Below are 17,660 nucleotides of genomic sequence, written 5' to 3' on the forward strand. Positions count from 1 at the left end.
TTATCATTCTTTGACGGGTGTCACTCATCTGGCAGCTCTCCAAGGAACAGTCACTGTTTTCTTTTTTCCCCCCACACACACACACACTTTATATATATATATATATATATATATATATATATATATATATATATATATATATATAATGTGTGTGTGTTGTGCATTTGATGGTAGGTTATGTATGTAATATATATATATAATGTATATATCTATAGTATTTGAGTTTGTAAATGTGAGTATACATATAAATGTATACAATTTGTATATAGTTGGTTTGTGCATTTATTTATTACGCTTAAGAACTTTTGAATAGAAGTCAAATACAAAAAGGAACTGACGGAGGGATATTTTTCTTTTGAAAAATGTAGAAATAGCTTGTTTCGTCTGTCCATTCTCTCCCCGAGGCGTCCTTAAGAAAAGCTATTGTAATTCTGTTTGTTTGCAACCCAGTGTGGGTGCGTCTCCTGGTCTAAGACAGATTCTGTGCTTCAAGAAATCGAAATAAAACTACCGATCTTAAAAGTACATGGCCATTTCCCATGAATTGCCTTTGTACTGAATTAATTTCCAGCCACTATGAAATTGTACTATTGTAAAGAAAAGCAGCAAAAACATCCAAATAAAATGGTGAAATTGGGATTTTGAAAAAAGATATATTAATACTTACTGTAGTAAACTAGATTCACAATTATATATCTCGCACCCAAAAAAATAACAAATTTGGCGCTTTTTTCCTCAGGAAACGTAATTTTTTCTTTACTTGTCTTCCATTACACACTACAGATACATGCAAGGGATTCTGACCTTGATAGCGTATTGCTATATTCAGGATACAACTCATTCCCAGCCCCTGTCAAATGTCTTACACTCACTATAACAATACTTTCTACATAGTAACATATTAAGGTTCAAAACGTTACCGAGTTCATCAAGCAATCAGAATGAATCCATGAATCCCATCTCCTTGGGATATTATGTTTTTCCAAAAATGCATCCAGAGCCCTTTCACAATTTTTCATCAAATCCACCATTATACCACTTTGGGGCTGAGTTCCATAGTATCCCTGAAATTGCAGGGGACATATTTATTTTTTAAGCTGGATAGCCCCTTTAATGCATTAAAAGTTAAAAAAAAGCCAGCAGGTTAACATGCTAGCTCTGTTATGTTAAGTTGGCATCTTACTTGGTAAATTGCAGAAGGAATTTTGGGGTCAGCTCAGAAGGTTCCCCTGTTTTTTTTTCGATTCATTATAGGGATACCCTGTCCTAGTTACCGATTGACTAATTTACTGCAGTGATATAAATACGGCAAAAATGCTTCCTGGGAATATGGCCGTAGTCATCAAAATGGAAAAAGATCTAAGCTCAAGGAAACACGGAAAGAGAGAAACATAATAACATAAAACATTTTAGGTGTCTTTTCTTTTCTGAGATCTGTTGCTGTTTTCGTTTTTTTAGATTGACAAGACATTGGACCTCACAGATGCTAGTCCACTATACATAGCCTTAAAGCTCTATTTCCAGTTTAGAAATTGTTTGCATATCTACAGGATATGTCATAAATGTCTGATAGATGTGGCTCCCAGCTCTATATCGAGAATGGGGGTCGCCTAACCCCGTTTCACTTTGTGAGGCGGTCGCTGGTTGCAGATTACAGGTGGGGACTAGTGGAGAGTGGGGTGTGCATGCACGCCTCTCTATTGTGTTTAAGGGGAGTTACGGAACAGACGAAACTTTTACGTAACTCCCATAGAGTAGAATAGATGAGGCGCGCGCATGCGCATTCCCCCTCCACTAGTCTCCGCCTGGAATCTACAGCCTGTGGCCGCAGCAACTGGTGCAATGAGGGTCCTGTGGACATGTCATAAATGTCTAAGACAGGAATACCCCTTTATGGGGGCCATACACATTAAATAACTGTTGGTCGAACACTTTTTTTCACCTGTCTGCCCCATAAACATGTATGCTTGGCTCAGCCGAGCATGCATGTTCATTTATACAGGTAGGGGAGAATAAGCAGTAGCCAGACTCCTCTAACAGCAGCTTATCTTCTATGGGAACAAAGGATCCAGTATGATAATATACAATATTTCTGATACTTGTTTTCTATGACATCTGCTGTCAGGGTAGAGTCGGGTGGATCCCATACACATGAGATTGTCTGCGAATTCAGCAGGTTTGGCAGAGTTCTGTCAAATGATATTGACACCATTACAGTAAGGCCAGACGTGGTGGATAGTATCACTGCAAATCCGCAACGAATTGGCATCAAAATCCCCATGTAACATGTTTTGACGTGGATTTGCTGTGGATTTCACCCTATGCATTGCAAAGGGTGAAATCTGTGGTGAAAATCTGTGACAAATCAGTGACACCCTCAATTTTGCACAGATTTTTTTCCTATCCACATGTATTGTACTGTAAATTACTGTGAATTTTCAGTGTGGAATCTGTACCAAAATTCTGCAGCGTTCCTACAGTGTGCGAATTCACCCTTAGACCCCCCCCCCCCTCTGCACATGGGTCAGATTAGCTGTAAAAAAAAAACTCAGCAGCAAATCTTACCCAGATACCGCAGAGAGTTCCAGCTGAAAATCTGCACCAAATCGTGTTTAAATCAATGCAGACTTTTGGACTAAATTACCGGACACCAGATGAGGGGAGAAAAATAAGAAAAACAATGATTACCCCCAACTGGTTTCCCATAGCGATGCGTTAAAGCGGAACCGCTTACTTGCTATTTATGCTTCAAATTCACAGCTTTTTGCAGCAAAAATGGCAAGACCGCTCCGCAGCTATTACGCTACGTGTGCAGGGGGCCTCACAGTTGTGGAGACCCCAAATGATAGAATATGTAATACACACAAAACATCTGCCAAGTCAGGTCACTGATTCCAGTTTATAACTCGCAGTAGACATGTAATAGCTGTAATCTGACAAGTACCGTAGGTATGGGCAGGACGTTCAGTATAATGTATATAAGGCTGGGTTTTCACGTTGAGTTAGTGTTTTTAACATGGTTCACCTGTAAAAAGCACACTGACAATAACTGCACTGCAAAGCTGTGCCCATTTTCACCGAACGGCACGTAGTCGCAACTTATGAAGCCAGCCTAACATATATTTCTGGTCACTAATGATTAGATTTGTTTTTCCCATGATAATTGACTTTCACAGTTTGTATTGGCTTCAGTTTCTCTGTTTAATTCCAGAAGCTTATAAAAAGGACCCATGCACGACATCATGCTCCTGATACCATTGAAAAGTACTACAGCAAGTAAGTTGTCAAGCACTTGATCTTTATATAGTACAAGGCTTATCTAGGTCTTTTCTAATAACACATTGGGGCGCTAAATCTAACAGCCCCGTAGAAAGTGAATGGATTGGAGCGTGTACAGTTCTGCTTCATTCATATAGGGCGCACAGAGACGGCCAGGTAAGCCCGTTCTCAGGATCCGTGGTGGTTTCAGTGGTTTAACCCCCCCACTAATTAGATGTTTATCCCCTATCCTGTGAATAGGTGATAAATATCGGTTATGGAAAAACTCCTTTAACTTATTGAAAAACGCAAACTGGAGTGTCAGCATGTCTTCATCATTTTTTGGAAAGATCCGTAGCTTAGTGTTCAACACGGTTTATATTATATCCGTTATCTGCATGTTGTGTTTCTCAAAGTAGAGAATCATCACAAACTGTATTTAATTTTTTAGCAACAGACGTACTGCAAAACAAATGCAAGTGTAAACCAACCCTATAAAAGGGAATGTGTCATTAGATAATTACCTATTGTTTCAATCAAGTTTTTATTTTAAAGGCGTTTTCCAGTCCAAAATTCATGGCTTATCCTCAGGACTCTGAGTCCCGGGACACCCGCCGATCAGCTGTTTTGAAGGGGGTGCAGCGCTCGTACGAGCGCTGCTTCCCCTTCATTTCTACTTGGTCACTGTGAATCATCGACATGGATGTAGTGGTGATTCACAGGTATTGCAGCCGCCTTCTCCCATTGAAGTGAATGGGAGAAGGCTGCAATACTGTGAATCGCCGATACATCCGTGTCGACGATTCACATTGACCAAGTAGGAATTAAAGAGAAGCATCGCTCATACGAGCGCTGCACCCCCTTCAAAACAGGATAGGCCATCCATTTTTAGGGACTAGAAAACCCCTTTAAACATATATTTTAGGAATTTTTGGTGAATTGTTATTTTTTATTATTATTTGTTACATTTTCTAGGTCATTATGTATATTAAAAAATAATCCTAAAGTCTTGCAGTTTTCACTCTGGCCACTATTTTCACAATAGACTGACACTTCATATTCTATAGAGTTCAGTTCTCAGCAGTCATTTCATTATCATCACAGGCAGAATTACAATGACCGGTAACACCTCTATATAGATAACACAGGATCCACCATTAACAAATAACATGGCTCCCCTCCCACCCCTTCCTGCTCAATGGCCTCTGCATAGGTCACGGAACATGCCTAGGAAGCTCTCCCATAGAAGTCAATGGGTCCCCTCCTCTTCAAAAATTACTATGGTCCATGTGACTGCTGTAAAGCATATCTCTAAATGCTGTTTAAAGCATCTCAGGCAAGATGGCTGCTCCCATAACATGTACAGAAAATAGAATTAAAAAAATAAATCTACATTAAAAAACTTAAAACAGATTAGAAATAAAGATGATGTTTCACTATCTGGTTTTAATTAGTGAAAAAGGTATAGGTGATACATTCCTTTAAGATGCATTGAACAGTGCAGTTTGTGGCATCTAAGACGTGTAATCAAAGGGGGGGGGGCCGTTTTGTTACGCCCCTGGAATTCACCCTTTTATACAGGTAGCTGGAGGCCTGAATTATGTCACTACGGCTATCTTGTGACAATGCCTGTTTGAGCATACTTTTGCCTGTTTGCGCCGTTCCCACACAGACAGCGTACGCTGCAGAGAATGGAACGGCTCCTGTTCGCATTCTCTATGGGGTTGTATGTGCCGTATTCGATCTCTGTATGTGTCGTTTTTCAACACATACAGAGATTTTTTAAAAAATGGCAGCCCCCATAGAGATGTAAGAGTAAGTAAAAAGTAGAACACGAGAACAGAAAATAAATAAAATTTATGTTAATATCATATTAAAAGCAATATGATAAAAAAAAAAAAAAAATTCATGACACTTTCCCTTTAAATCACAGAAAATCCTTTTTTTTGTACTTCAAGTTCAAAATAGGAAAACGAAGTTGTATGAACTGCAAAATTTTATTCTGAAAATCAAGGCCTCACAGCTACGTCGAGATAAAAAAAAAAGTTATGTCTGTCAGAAGGCAAAAAAAAAAAACTCTAGGACACCCATTCCACACTGATTAATTTCTTATTATATACTATATCGATAAAAGTATTGGGACGCCTACACATTACACCTACAGAAGCTTTTATGACTTCCAATTTTATATCCATAGACATTAGCCTTCTGCTGTTAGTACAGCTTCCACTCCTCTGGGGGCTTTCTACAAGATTTGCGTGTGAGAATTTGAAGGTCAGACACTGATGTTGGAGGAGAGGGTCTGGCTCACTATCTCTATTCTAGCTCATCCCAGAGGTGTTGAGGTCAGGGCTTTGTGCGAGTTCTTCCACAGCAAACTTGTCACACTTGGGGCACAGTCACGCTGGAACAAAAAAAGGGGTTTCCCCAAACTGTTCCTGCACAGTTTAAGCATACAATTGTCCAAAATGTCTTAGTATGCTGAAGCATTAAGACTTCCGTTCACTGGAACAAAGGGACCTTGGCCAACCCCTGAAAAACAACCCCATAGCATTATCCCTCCTCCACCAAACTTTACAGTTGGCACAATGCAGTCAGGCAGGTAACGTTCTCCTGGTATTCACTAAACCCTGACTCGTCCATCAGACTGCCAGATAGAGAAGTGTGAGTCATTACTCCACAGAACACGTTTCCAGTGCTCCATAATCCAGTGGCAGCATCCACTCGATCCGAAGTTTGGCATTGTGCATGGTGATGTAAGACTTGCATGCAGCTGCTCGGTCGTGGAAACCCATGCCATGACCCCCGCTGATGTTTATTCCAGAGGAGGTTTAGATCTCTGCAGAGAGTTGGCTACTTTTTATGCATTATGCACCTCAGCACTCGGCGACCCCGCTCTGTAACTTTACGTGGTCTGCCACTTGGTGGCTGAGTTGCGGTGGTTCCTAAACACTTCCACTTTGCAATAATATTACTCACAGTTGATCGTGGAACATCTAGGAAGGAAGAAATTTTGTGAACTAACTTATTGCAACAGCGCCACCCTTTTACAGTACCATGCCAGAATTCAGTGAGCTCTTGCTCAGATGTTTGTAAAAGCGGGCTGCATGGCTGGGTACTGGATTTTATACACCTGTGGCAATGGGACTGAATGAAACACCTGGATTCAATGATAAGAGTGGTGTCCCAATACTTTTGTCCATAAAGTGTACTGTATTTTTATAGAGATTTGAGCTCTTCTTTTGCTGATACAGAGCTTCAGATCCTTTTTGTAGACATACAATTAAATGATAAGATGACATTCTGGCTCCCTGTAATCACCACTAGGGGGAATCTTTTTGCGTACATTTATACATTGACTAATAAAACATTAACCTCTTGCCGCGCTACGACGCAACTGTATGTCCTGGTGAGGGATTACTTCCTGCACCAGGAAGGACAGTTACTGCGCGGTTCCCAGTTCACACTGCCCGAACGGACAGTGTCCGGGAACCGGGAGGTCAGCTGACAGCTGACACTCCACTGTTGCCGACCAGCGGTCCATAGCCGCTGAGTTTGGCAATTAACCCCTTAAATGCAGCAATCGATTGCGATCGGTGCATTTAAGGGGTTTGTAGCACATCGGAAACCCCCAGCGATCAATGCTGCAGGTCTTCAAGTCCCCTAGTGGAACAAAAAAAAGTAAGTGTAAAAATAAAAGTTATAAGTTAAAAAAACAAAAACTGAAGTACACATATTTGGTTATCACTGCGTTCGTAATGACCAAAACTATAATGTTGTTTTTCCTGCACGGTGAGCAAAAAAACAAAAATAAAAAACCAATGCTAGCATGACTATTTTTTGGTCACCACCCTTCCCAAAACAGAATAAAAAGTGATCAAAACATTGCATGTACCCCAAAATAGTACCAATTAAAACTACGACCTGTCCCGCAAAAACGAGCCCTTACACAGCTATTTTTTACGGAAAAATAAAAGCTCTCAGAATATCGTGAAAAATAAATAAATTCATTAAAAAAAGGGATTTTATTGTGTAAACGCTGCAAAACATGAAAAAAAACTATATACATATGGTATCGCCGTAATCATATCGACCCACAGAATAAAGTAAAATGTCATTTATAGCGCACAGTGTACACTGAAAAAAGAATAAACAAAACTTTCGATATGTCATAAAGACATATCAGACCTTTTGTTTGGTGTTGGTCCGGGTTCTGACATTCACACCATTGCTGAAACAGAGGGGCATAACCACTCATCCGAGCGCTCTGCCCCTTTGGTTGTGATCGGTCAGCTTTTTTAGTTAGGCTGAAGATGTGCTCATAGAAGGTCATTTTGAGCCTCTTATCAGCCTAACAATGAGCGCTGATCACAGTTAAAGGTGCATTGCGCTCCTGCCTCTATATTTCAGTGATGGTGAGGGTCTATGACATATCAAAAGTTTGGTGAAAGTACAGTTACCTGGCTAAACTAGTGGAACTAAAGGATGTCCCTAACGGACACCTTTCTAAAACCGCAATAGTTGACCTATGTAGCTTGTTTTTTTTTAGTTTTTTTTTTGTCATTGACAGGCAGAAAGTTTTCCAGAACTAGAATCATTCTAATCTGAACTATCTTTTACTATTCCCGGCACCCTTGGAATGGTTTGCTAGTTTTAACCCCTTAAGGACGCAGCCTAGTTTGGGCCTTAAGGCTCAGAGCCCATTTTTCAAATCTGACATATTTCACTTTATGTGGTAATAACGTCGGAATGCTTAAACCTATCCAAGCGATTCTGAGATTGTTTTCTCGTGACACTTTGGGCTTCATGTTCGTGGTAAAATTTGGTCGATATATTCAGTCTTTATTTGTGAAAAATTGCAAAATTTAGAGAAAATTTACAAAAAATAGCATTTTTCAGAATTTAAATGCATCTGCTTGAAAAACAGACGGTTATACCACCCAAAATAGTTACTAGTTCACATTTCCCATATGTCTACTTTAGATTGGCATCGTTTTTTGAACATTATTTTATTTTTCTTGGACGTTACAAGGTTTAGAACATAAACAGCAATTTCTCATATTCTTAAGAAAATTTCAAAAGCCTTTTTTTGAAGGTGCCAGTTCAGTTCTGAAGTGGATTTGAGGGGCCTATGTATTAGAAACCCCATAAAACACCCCATTTTAAAAACTAGACCCCTCAAAGTATTCAAAACAGCATATAGAAAGTTTTTTAACCCTTCAGGCATTTCACAGGAATTAAAGCAAAGTGGAAATGAAATTTGCAAATTTCATTTTTTCTGCTGAATTTCAATTTTATTCAATTTTTTTTTAGTAACAGAGAAGGTTTTACCAGAGAAACACTACTAAATATGTATTGTCCAGATTCTGCAGTTTTTAGAAATGTCCCACATGTGGCCCTACTGCGCTCGTGGACTAAAACACAAGCCCTAGAAGCAAAGAAGCACCTAGTGCATTTTGAGGCCTCTTTTTTATTAGAATATATTTTAGGCAGCATGCCAGGTTTGAAGAGGCGTTGAGGTATCAAAACAATGGAAACCCACCAGAAGTGACCCCATTTTGGAAATTACACCCCTCAAGGAATTCATTTATGGTTTTTGTTATCATTTTGACCGCACAGTTTTTTCACAGCACCTATTTGAATTGGGCTGTGAAATGAAAAAAATGATATTTTTTCCAATAAAATGTCATTTTTGATCAAATTTTCTTATTTTCACAGGGAACAACATACCCCATTTTGTTGCCCAATTTGTCCTTAGTGCGGCAATACCCCATTTGTGGTGATAAACTGCCGTTTGGGCCCATGGGAGGGCTCAGAAGGAAAGGAGCGCTATGTGTTTGTTGGAGTCCAGATTTTGCTGGATTGGTTTTCGGGTGCCATGTCGCATTTGCAGAGCCCCAGAGGTATCAAAGCAATGGAAACCCACCAGAAGTGACCCCATTTTGGAAACTACACCCCTCAAGGAATTCATTTATGGTTTTTGTTATCATTTTGACCGCACAGGTTTTTCACAGCACCTATTTGAATTGGGCTGTGAAATGAAAAAAATTATATTTTTTCCAATAAGATGTCATTTTTGATCAAAATTTCTTATTTTCACAGGGAACAACATACCCCATTTTGTTGCCCAATTTGTCCTTAGTGCGGCAATACCCCATTTGTGGTGATAAACTGCCGTTTGGGCCCATGGGAGGGCTCAGACGGAAAGGAGCGCTATGTGTTTGTTGGAGTCCAGATTTTGCTGGATTGGTTTTCGGCTGCCATGTTGCATTTGCAGAGCCCCAGAGGTATCAAAGCAATGGAAACCCACCAGAAGTGACCCCATTTTGGAAACTACACCCCTCAAGGAATTCATTTATGGTTTTTGTTATCATTTTGACCGCACAGTTTTTTCACAGCACCTATTTGAATTGGGCTGTGAAATGAAAAAAATGATATTTTTTCCAATAAGATGTCATTTTTGATCAAAATTTCTTATTTTCACAAGGAACAACATACCCCATTTTGTTGCCCAATTTGTCCTTAGTGCGGCAATACCCCATTTGTGGTGATAAACTGCCCTTTGGGCCCATGGGAGGGCTCAGAAGGAAAGGACCACCATTTGGCCTACTGGAGCTTTTCTGGTGCTAAGTCATGTGTGCAGAAGCCCCTGAGGTACCAGTACAGTTGAAACCCCCGAGAAGTGACCCCATTTTAAAAACTACACCCCTTAAGACATTCATCTAGAGGTGTAGTGAGCATTTTGACCCCACAGGTACTGTGTAAAAGATAATGCGCAGCAGATGGTGCAGTGTGAGATTTGCAATTTTATATATGTATATGCCATTTCAGTGTCCAATATAGTGTGCCCAGCATGCGCCACCGGAGATATACACCCCTTAAATTGTAATGTGGGTTCTCCTGGGTACGACAATACCCTACATGTGGCTGTTATCAGCTGCCTGGGCATACGGCAGGGCTCAGAAGGGAAAGATGAGGGGGGTAAGCTGTGCGGAGTGCATCAGGGTAAATTAAAAATCAAGGGATGTATGATACATTTTAAAACAATCTTTTATACAGAGCCCTGGTTTTTCGGGACACGTGTCACATTGGTATATTGTGTTCTTCCTTATCCCCCTCTTATAGCAGACTCTGCACCTCTTTTGACTCTTTCCCTTTCCACCGGTTTGGGGACCTTCTCCTGGAAAGTGTTGCCCTGGTACGATGCGTGTGGCCTCGCTTCCAGAAGTACTGGGTGCCCCCCCTTCCTGGTCCCTAAAGATTAGATCTTGAAATTCCAGGAAAGTTCCCCTCTGGCCTGCACATCGACGTAGCACATACGCATTGTACAAAGCCATCTGTATGATGTGCCCGGCCAGCTTCTTATACCACACCGCATGGCGCTGTAGGGCTTCAGGACTTGATTTGACAAGTCCATCCCTCCCATGTACCTATTGTAGTCCAGGATGCAGTCTGGTTTGGGGGTGGCCTTTCCTTCATATATCCTAAACCTGTAGGTATACCCTGATGCACTCTCGCACAGCTTATACATCTTCACGCCATACCTTGCCCTCTTACCTGGCAGGTACTGGCGGAATTGAACCCTCCCTTTAAAATGTACCAGGGACTCATCAATAGAAATACACTTCTTGGGGTGTATGCTTGGGAAAACCGGGCACTGGAACGGTCTAATAGGGGTCTCCGTTTATACAAACGGTCAAAACTGGGGTCATCTCGGAGTGGGCACGGCTCATTATCAGTATAATGTAAGAAGCGAAGTATTGCCTCATTTATTTATTTTTTTAGGTTCCAGTTCATTTCTGAAGTTGCTTTGAGGGGCCCATATATTAGAAACCCCTATCAAACACCCCATTTTAGAAACTAGACCCCTCAAAGTATTCACAACAGCATTTAGAAAGTTTATGAACCCTTTAGGTGTTTCACAGAAATTTAGAGCAAAGTAGAGGTGAAATTTACTCTTTTTATACCATTTTTTTTATAACACAAAAGGATTTATCAGAGAAACACAAATTAATACTTATTGCCCAGATTCTGCAGTTTAGAGAAATATCCCACATGTTGCCCTCGGGCGGTAATGGACTGAAGCACCGGCCTCCGAAGCAAAGGAGCACCTAGCGGATTTTGAGCCCTCTTTTTTATTAGGCACCATGTCCGGTTTGAAGAGGTCTTGTGGTGCCAAAACATTGGAAACCCCCCAAAAGTGACCCCAATTTGGAAACTAGACCCCTTGAGGAATCCATTGTAGTTTTCATGGGGTGCATGCGGCTTTTTGATCAGTTTTTATTCCATTTTTAGGTGGCGTGGTGACTAATAAACAGCAATTCTACTATTGTTTTTGTATACTTTTTTTTTTACAGCGTTCACCGTGCGCTATAAATGATATATTAACTTTATTCTGCGGGGCGATACGATCACGGCGATACCAGATGTTTATAGTTTTTTTTTATGTCTTATGGCGTTTGCACAATAAAATACGTTTTGTAAACAATCATTCACTTTTTGTGTTACCTTATTCTAAGAGCCAGAACGTTTTTATTTTTCAATCAATAAAGCCGTCCGAGGACTTATTTTTTGCGTAACGAACTGTATTTTCCATCAGTACCATTTTTAGGTACATGCGACTTTTTGATCTCTTTTTATTCCATTTTTTGGGAGGTGAAGTGACCAAACAATTGTGATTGTGGTACGGTTTATTAATATTTTTTTTTACGGCGTTCACCGTGCGGGATAAATAACAAAATAATTTTGTAGTTCAGGCCGTTACGGACGCGGCGATACCAATTATGTATAGTTTATTTGTTTGTTTATATATTTTTATTAATAATAAAGGACTGATAAGGGAAAAAGTGGGACTTTTACTTTTATTACTTTTAAAACTTTTATTTTCTTATTTTTACACATCTTTTTTTAACTTTTTTTTTACTTTATTACTTTGTCCCACTAGGGGACTTGAGGGCAGGAGGCCCTGATCGCTATTCTAATACACTGCACTACATGCGTAGTGCAGTGTATTAGAACTGTCAGCTACTCACTGACAGCAAGCATAGTGGGTCCTGACGTTGTCAGGACCCACTAGGCTTCCGTCTATGGCATAGCCGGACGCCATTGTTTGGTGTCCGGTTGCCATAGTCACCATCGCCGGCCGCTATCGCGTAGCAGGCCGGCGATGGCAGCTTAACCCCTAAAAAGCCGCGATCTCTATAGAACGCGGCTTTTAAGGGGTTAATCAGCGGGGACACAGCGATCGGTCCCCGCTGTAGGAGCTGTGACAGCTGCTGAACAAGACAGCAGCGTCACAGCTCCTGTATGTGTCGGGAGGACGGCCGAAACGGCCGTTACTCCCGAGACGTACTATTACGGCATGGAGCGCGAACGATACAGCTGCCATGACGTAATAGTACGTCAAGGAGCGGGAAGGGGTTAAGGAAATTGTGATGTATTACTGAACTGACATTACAGGGACTTCCTTCAACAGAGAAATTATCTGATCTTTGCTGCTTCTAAATAGGGTCCTTCTAGAATCAATTTTATGCAATCCACTTTACAGTACTTGCTCTTGGTTTTTTATAAGGGCTACTGGTTTTACTGGACTAACAGTAAGATGGTAAAGGCCCTTTTACAGCCAATTATCGGGCAAATGAGCATTCCCTGTGTAAACAACAGCAAACGCTCTTTCATCAACTGATTTATATAGTAAATGCTGAAAATGTTATCATAGTCGGCAGCACATCTCTCTGTGTAAACAGGGAGACGTGCTGCCGACATGATAGAAATGTATGTGGATGAGTGATCATAGTAATAAGCGCTCGTCCCCATACATTGCTCCTTGTCAAAGGAGCAAACGAGGGCCGATCAACGAGCGGTTTCTTTGATCGGTCATCGGGCTGTGTTATAGGGCATTTACTGTGCAGAAAAATGTATTTAACTGTCATAGGACAAACTCTGAAGAAACGCCAAATGTAAAAATTCTCTCATGAATACAGAGAACTAATTGGTTGTATTGTGCATAACACATATGCCTAGATGGACATTACAGCCACGTCTTCCTTGTTATTGCCTGATATTTTCATTGTTATTATTATTATTTTTATGTTCCACTTTGTATTGTAGGTACTTACGTGATACTGCAGTGGATCCAACAGCACCTGTCTTGCTAAACCTGGCTAATGAGGTAAGGCCTCTAAATATATTAAGACCTCATACACACTACCATACGTAGGCATTTGGAATTTTTTTCTGTTGGATTCCATGCGAATATGGCACAAATAAAATCATGGCATTCTCCATGGGACTCTCTCTCTCTATATATGTATATATATATATGTGTGTGTGTATGTATATATATATATATATATATACGGAGGTATTCACCTACAGAAGCACTGCTTCTAAAGAAGAATATATCCATACATAAGGCATTCAACGGTGCTTTACAGCAGAACACGAGCCATGTGGCTCTGTAGACTGCCCTACCAACTGTTATGGAATTGCAATTTGAGCGATTCCCCAAAGACTGCTGTAGAGTGCCGGGAGAGAGCGTGCACATAAAACTGCAACCTCGAATACATTACAACTCTGATCGATAGTGTCTAAGGCGACCATAAGGTGTTCGCCAGAGCCGACCGCAAGGCGGGATGGACTTTGCTGCTTAGAACCCAGGTTGTCTTTGCTGAGTTCAGCGTTGGCTAGGAGGTGCAATGCAGACTAACATGAGAAGGAAACCAGACAGCCAGGGGTTAAACAGAAAGTCCAAATCAGAAGGCAAGTGGATATCAGGAATAGCAAAGGTCAAAACGGGCCGTGAGCAGATAATCCAAAATCAGCAAACAATGGGTTAACAAGAGGCAAGCCGAGGTCAGTTTCCAAAAGGTCCAGAAGTCAGGAGTTCAGGGAACAGGTGTAGCAGGTGTATTCTATACAGTATTTCTGCCCTTGCGCTATATATATATATATATATATATATATATAGCATTAAATGTATTCATTCCATATTAAATGCTTCTCATCAGCATGTTTGTGATTTAAGTAGTTGTATCCATCTATCATTTTGCTGGTCATTCTTTCCATCTTTTCTGGGCATGATTGTCTTGCTTGGATTGTTTTTTTTTTAATAGCTTTTACTTTAGTACTTTAATTTAGGAATGAATTTGTGGTTTGGTAAATCCTTCATGAAAGCACCCTTTCTGTTTGTGTTTCTTTCTATCCTACTTTTATGGTCGGTTTGGTGTGTCATGGTGTGGCATTCTAGTGTTCTTAGTGCTTCACTGGGAGCCACAGCGCATACATGGGTATCGTTGACAATTTTTCACTTGTGCCTTTGGCCAGCGCATGTGCCGTACAGTTCTGCTGCTGGTTGCCTTTCTCTTTTCCTAGTATGCAAGCATTCCTGACATCTTGATGCTTGTGCCCTTGCTTGGCACATGCGCAGTGTAGTGCAGAAACGACCTAATGACTGTATGTGTATGCTAGCATGTACGTAGTTTTCTTCCGCACCTGCCTAGTAGACAAATTTCTTAGTGTTATCTTTAGCTTTGATTTCACCTCACCTACATCTCTGCTTGTCAGTGCCTTGCAGCCTTTTTTGATAAACTTTAGTAATAGTTGCATATCGCTACTGGACAAAATTGAAATCTTTCACCGCTTCCAATACCAGAGAAACTACGATTAATTTCCAAAAATTTAAGAATAGGTACTCTGTGTGTATTCTCCTATATCTGCCCTCCACACAGTATAATTCTCCCATAGCTGCCCCCACACAGTATAATGCTCCCCATAACTGCCCTCCACACAGTATAATGCCCCCATAGCTGCCTCTACATAGTATAATGCCCCTATAACTGACTTCCATGCAGTATAATGCCGCCTATAGCTTCCCTCACACTGTATAATGCCCCCATATATGCCCCCCACACAGTATAAAGTTTACCATAGCTGCCCCCATGCTGTATAATTCCCTCACATCTGCCCCCAATAGTGCCTGATAAAAATAATAAAATACGTACTTACCTAACCCCGTTTCTATGACTAGTGGAGGAGATCCCTTTGGTCCCCTGGTCTGTGCGGCACTGCGCAGACAGACGAGATGACGTTACGGCCTCGCGTCCAGCGATACATGGTGAATGTTAGAGCAGGGACCTTGCGGTCCACTGCTATGCCATTGGGTTCAACTGTATCTGTGTCCTGAAGATGCAGATACAGTTTAACCCCGTAAGGACGCAGCTTAGTTTTGGCCCTAAAAGGGTTGTCCGAGATACTATCATATTTTCAAAAAGTGTTTCATACATTTCCCCTTATACAGAAAACATAAATAAAGCAGTATTTTTTTTTTTTTAAATCCTCTTATCTCATATCTTCTTTGAATTTAGTGCCGTTTGTTTACATGCACTCCAGGTCCGGTTTGTTGATGTTTCCTTCTGATAATACTTATTTTCCCTGCATGCATTGCAGGCTGTAATGAGCGTGCATGTACAGCCTACCAAGAGTTCATGTGTGCTGTCCTTGCTCGTCCACGCTGACATCCTTCCCTGTACTTGTGTTTCCTTGCTGACATTCTTCTTTTTTTGTACCCCAATACCTCCATAGATGTCATCCCCCACCTCCATAGATGTCACCCTCCCCCACCTGTACCTAGCACTATTGTACGTAGCGCTATTGTACCTCACCGAAGGAGCGGAATCCCACTCGGTCGTGGATTCCGCTCCTGGAAGCTTCGCTTGATGACTCTGTCCATATATGGACAGAGACATCAAGCGATCCGTTCTGGACCGGAATCACCGGCCACAGTGGCGCTATGTACATAAAGGTATCTACAAGTGGCTGTGTTTACTACCTATAAGGGGCTGTGTTTCACAGGTGCCGTCCTTGTTCACTGTGAACACGCACAGGCGCGCTCACAGTGAACATCTACATAGGCTGGGCGGGCACTAAAGAACAAGCACCCGCAAAAAAGGACACGTCATCAGTGACATGTCGTATACCATCCGAGGTCTCTCTGGTCCGAGACCATGTGATGGGTATAATGACATGACAGTGGAGGAGGCTGAAAACCTGACGTCGGAGCTCATATGATGAGCAGGAAAAAGCAGCCAGAGTGGAGAACCGAAGCAAAATTGCAAGGGTAAGGCCTCATGCACACGAACGTGCTTTTGCAGCCGCAATTCCCCCGAAAATCCATGGGAAAATTGCAGCCCCATTCATTTCTATGGGGCCATGCACACGACTGTAGTTTTTACGGTCCGTGCATAGCCCGGGAGCCCGCACCGCAGAAAGAACGGACATGTCTTATTACGGCCGTGTTCTGCGGGTCAGGCTCATTGAAAATAATGAAAATCACGGCCGTGCACATGGGTACGGTCGTGTGCATGAGCCCTAAGTATATTAAGAATTTTAAATATATGCAATGTGGTTGTAAATGTAGAAAAAAAAAAATCTCGGACAACCCCTTTAAGACTCCGGGCTATTTTTCAAATTTGACATGTGTCACTTAATGTGGTAATAAGTTTAGAATGCTTAAACCTATCCAAGTGATTCTGAGAGTGTTTTCTCGTGAGACATTGGGCTTTATGATAGTCGAAAAATGTGGTCGATATACTCAGTGTTTACATGTGAAAAATATCAAAATTTAGGGAAAATTTTGAAAAAATAGAATTTTTCTGAATTTTATTGTATATACTACTTGTAAGACATATAGTAATACCACACAAAATAGTGACGAGTTCACATTTCCCATATGTCTACTATATGTTGGCATAATTTTTTGAACATTCTTTTATATTTCCAGGACGTTACAAGGCTTAGAATATAAGCAGCAATTTCTCATATTTTGAAGAAAATTTCAAAAGCCTTTTTTTTTTAAAGGTACCAGTTCAGTTCTGAAGAGGCTTTGCGCGCCTTCTATATTAGAAACCCCCCATAAAACAACCCATTTTAAAAACTAGACCCCTCAAAGTATTCAAAACATCATTTAGAAAGTTTCTTAACCCTTTAGGCGTTTCACAGGAATTTAAAGCAAAGTAGAGGGGAAATTTACAATTTAAAATACATTTACAAATTTCCTTTTTTTTTTTTTGTCAGAAAATCCTTTTTTTTTTTTTTTGCATTTTTTTTTTTTTTTGCATTTTTTTTTTTACATGTGTAGTGCAGTGTATTAGAGCTGTCAGCTACTCGCTGACAGCAAGCATAGTGGGTCCTGACCCACCAGGCTTCCGTAGATGGCATAGCCGGAGGCCATTGTTAGGCCTCCATTTGCCATAGCAACCATCCGCGCCCGCTATTGTGTAGCGGGACGTCGATGGTGGTTTAACCCCTAAAAAGCCGCGATCGCTATTGCACGTGACTTCTAAGGGGTTAATCAGAGGGGACACCGCCATTGGTACCCGCTAAAGGAGCTGCAGCAATTGCTG

At 41.0% G+C, this 17,660-nt stretch overlaps 1 protein-coding gene across 8 annotated transcripts in view; it reads left to right on the forward strand.

Moving 5' to 3' along the window:
* Positions 1–17,660, forward strand: part of CDIN1 (CDAN1 interacting nuclease 1) — a 412,283-nt gene that overhangs the window by 80,292 nt on the left and 314,331 nt on the right. For all 8 annotated transcript variants that reach the window (XM_075844816.1, XM_075844819.1, XM_075844821.1 and 5 more), the window contains 2 exons: positions 3,212–3,276; positions 13,369–13,429. In XM_075844816.1, the coding sequence (XP_075700931.1) occupies positions 3,212–3,276; positions 13,369–13,429 (126 nt within the window). The remainder of the gene's footprint in view (positions 1–3,211; positions 3,277–13,368; positions 13,430–17,660) is intronic.

Source organism: Rhinoderma darwinii, chromosome 12 (assembly GCF_050947455.1).
Source record: "Rhinoderma darwinii isolate aRhiDar2 chromosome 12, aRhiDar2.hap1, whole genome shotgun sequence".
In the NCBI taxonomy this organism is placed as follows: Eukaryota; Metazoa; Chordata; class Amphibia; order Anura; family Rhinodermatidae; genus Rhinoderma; species Rhinoderma darwinii.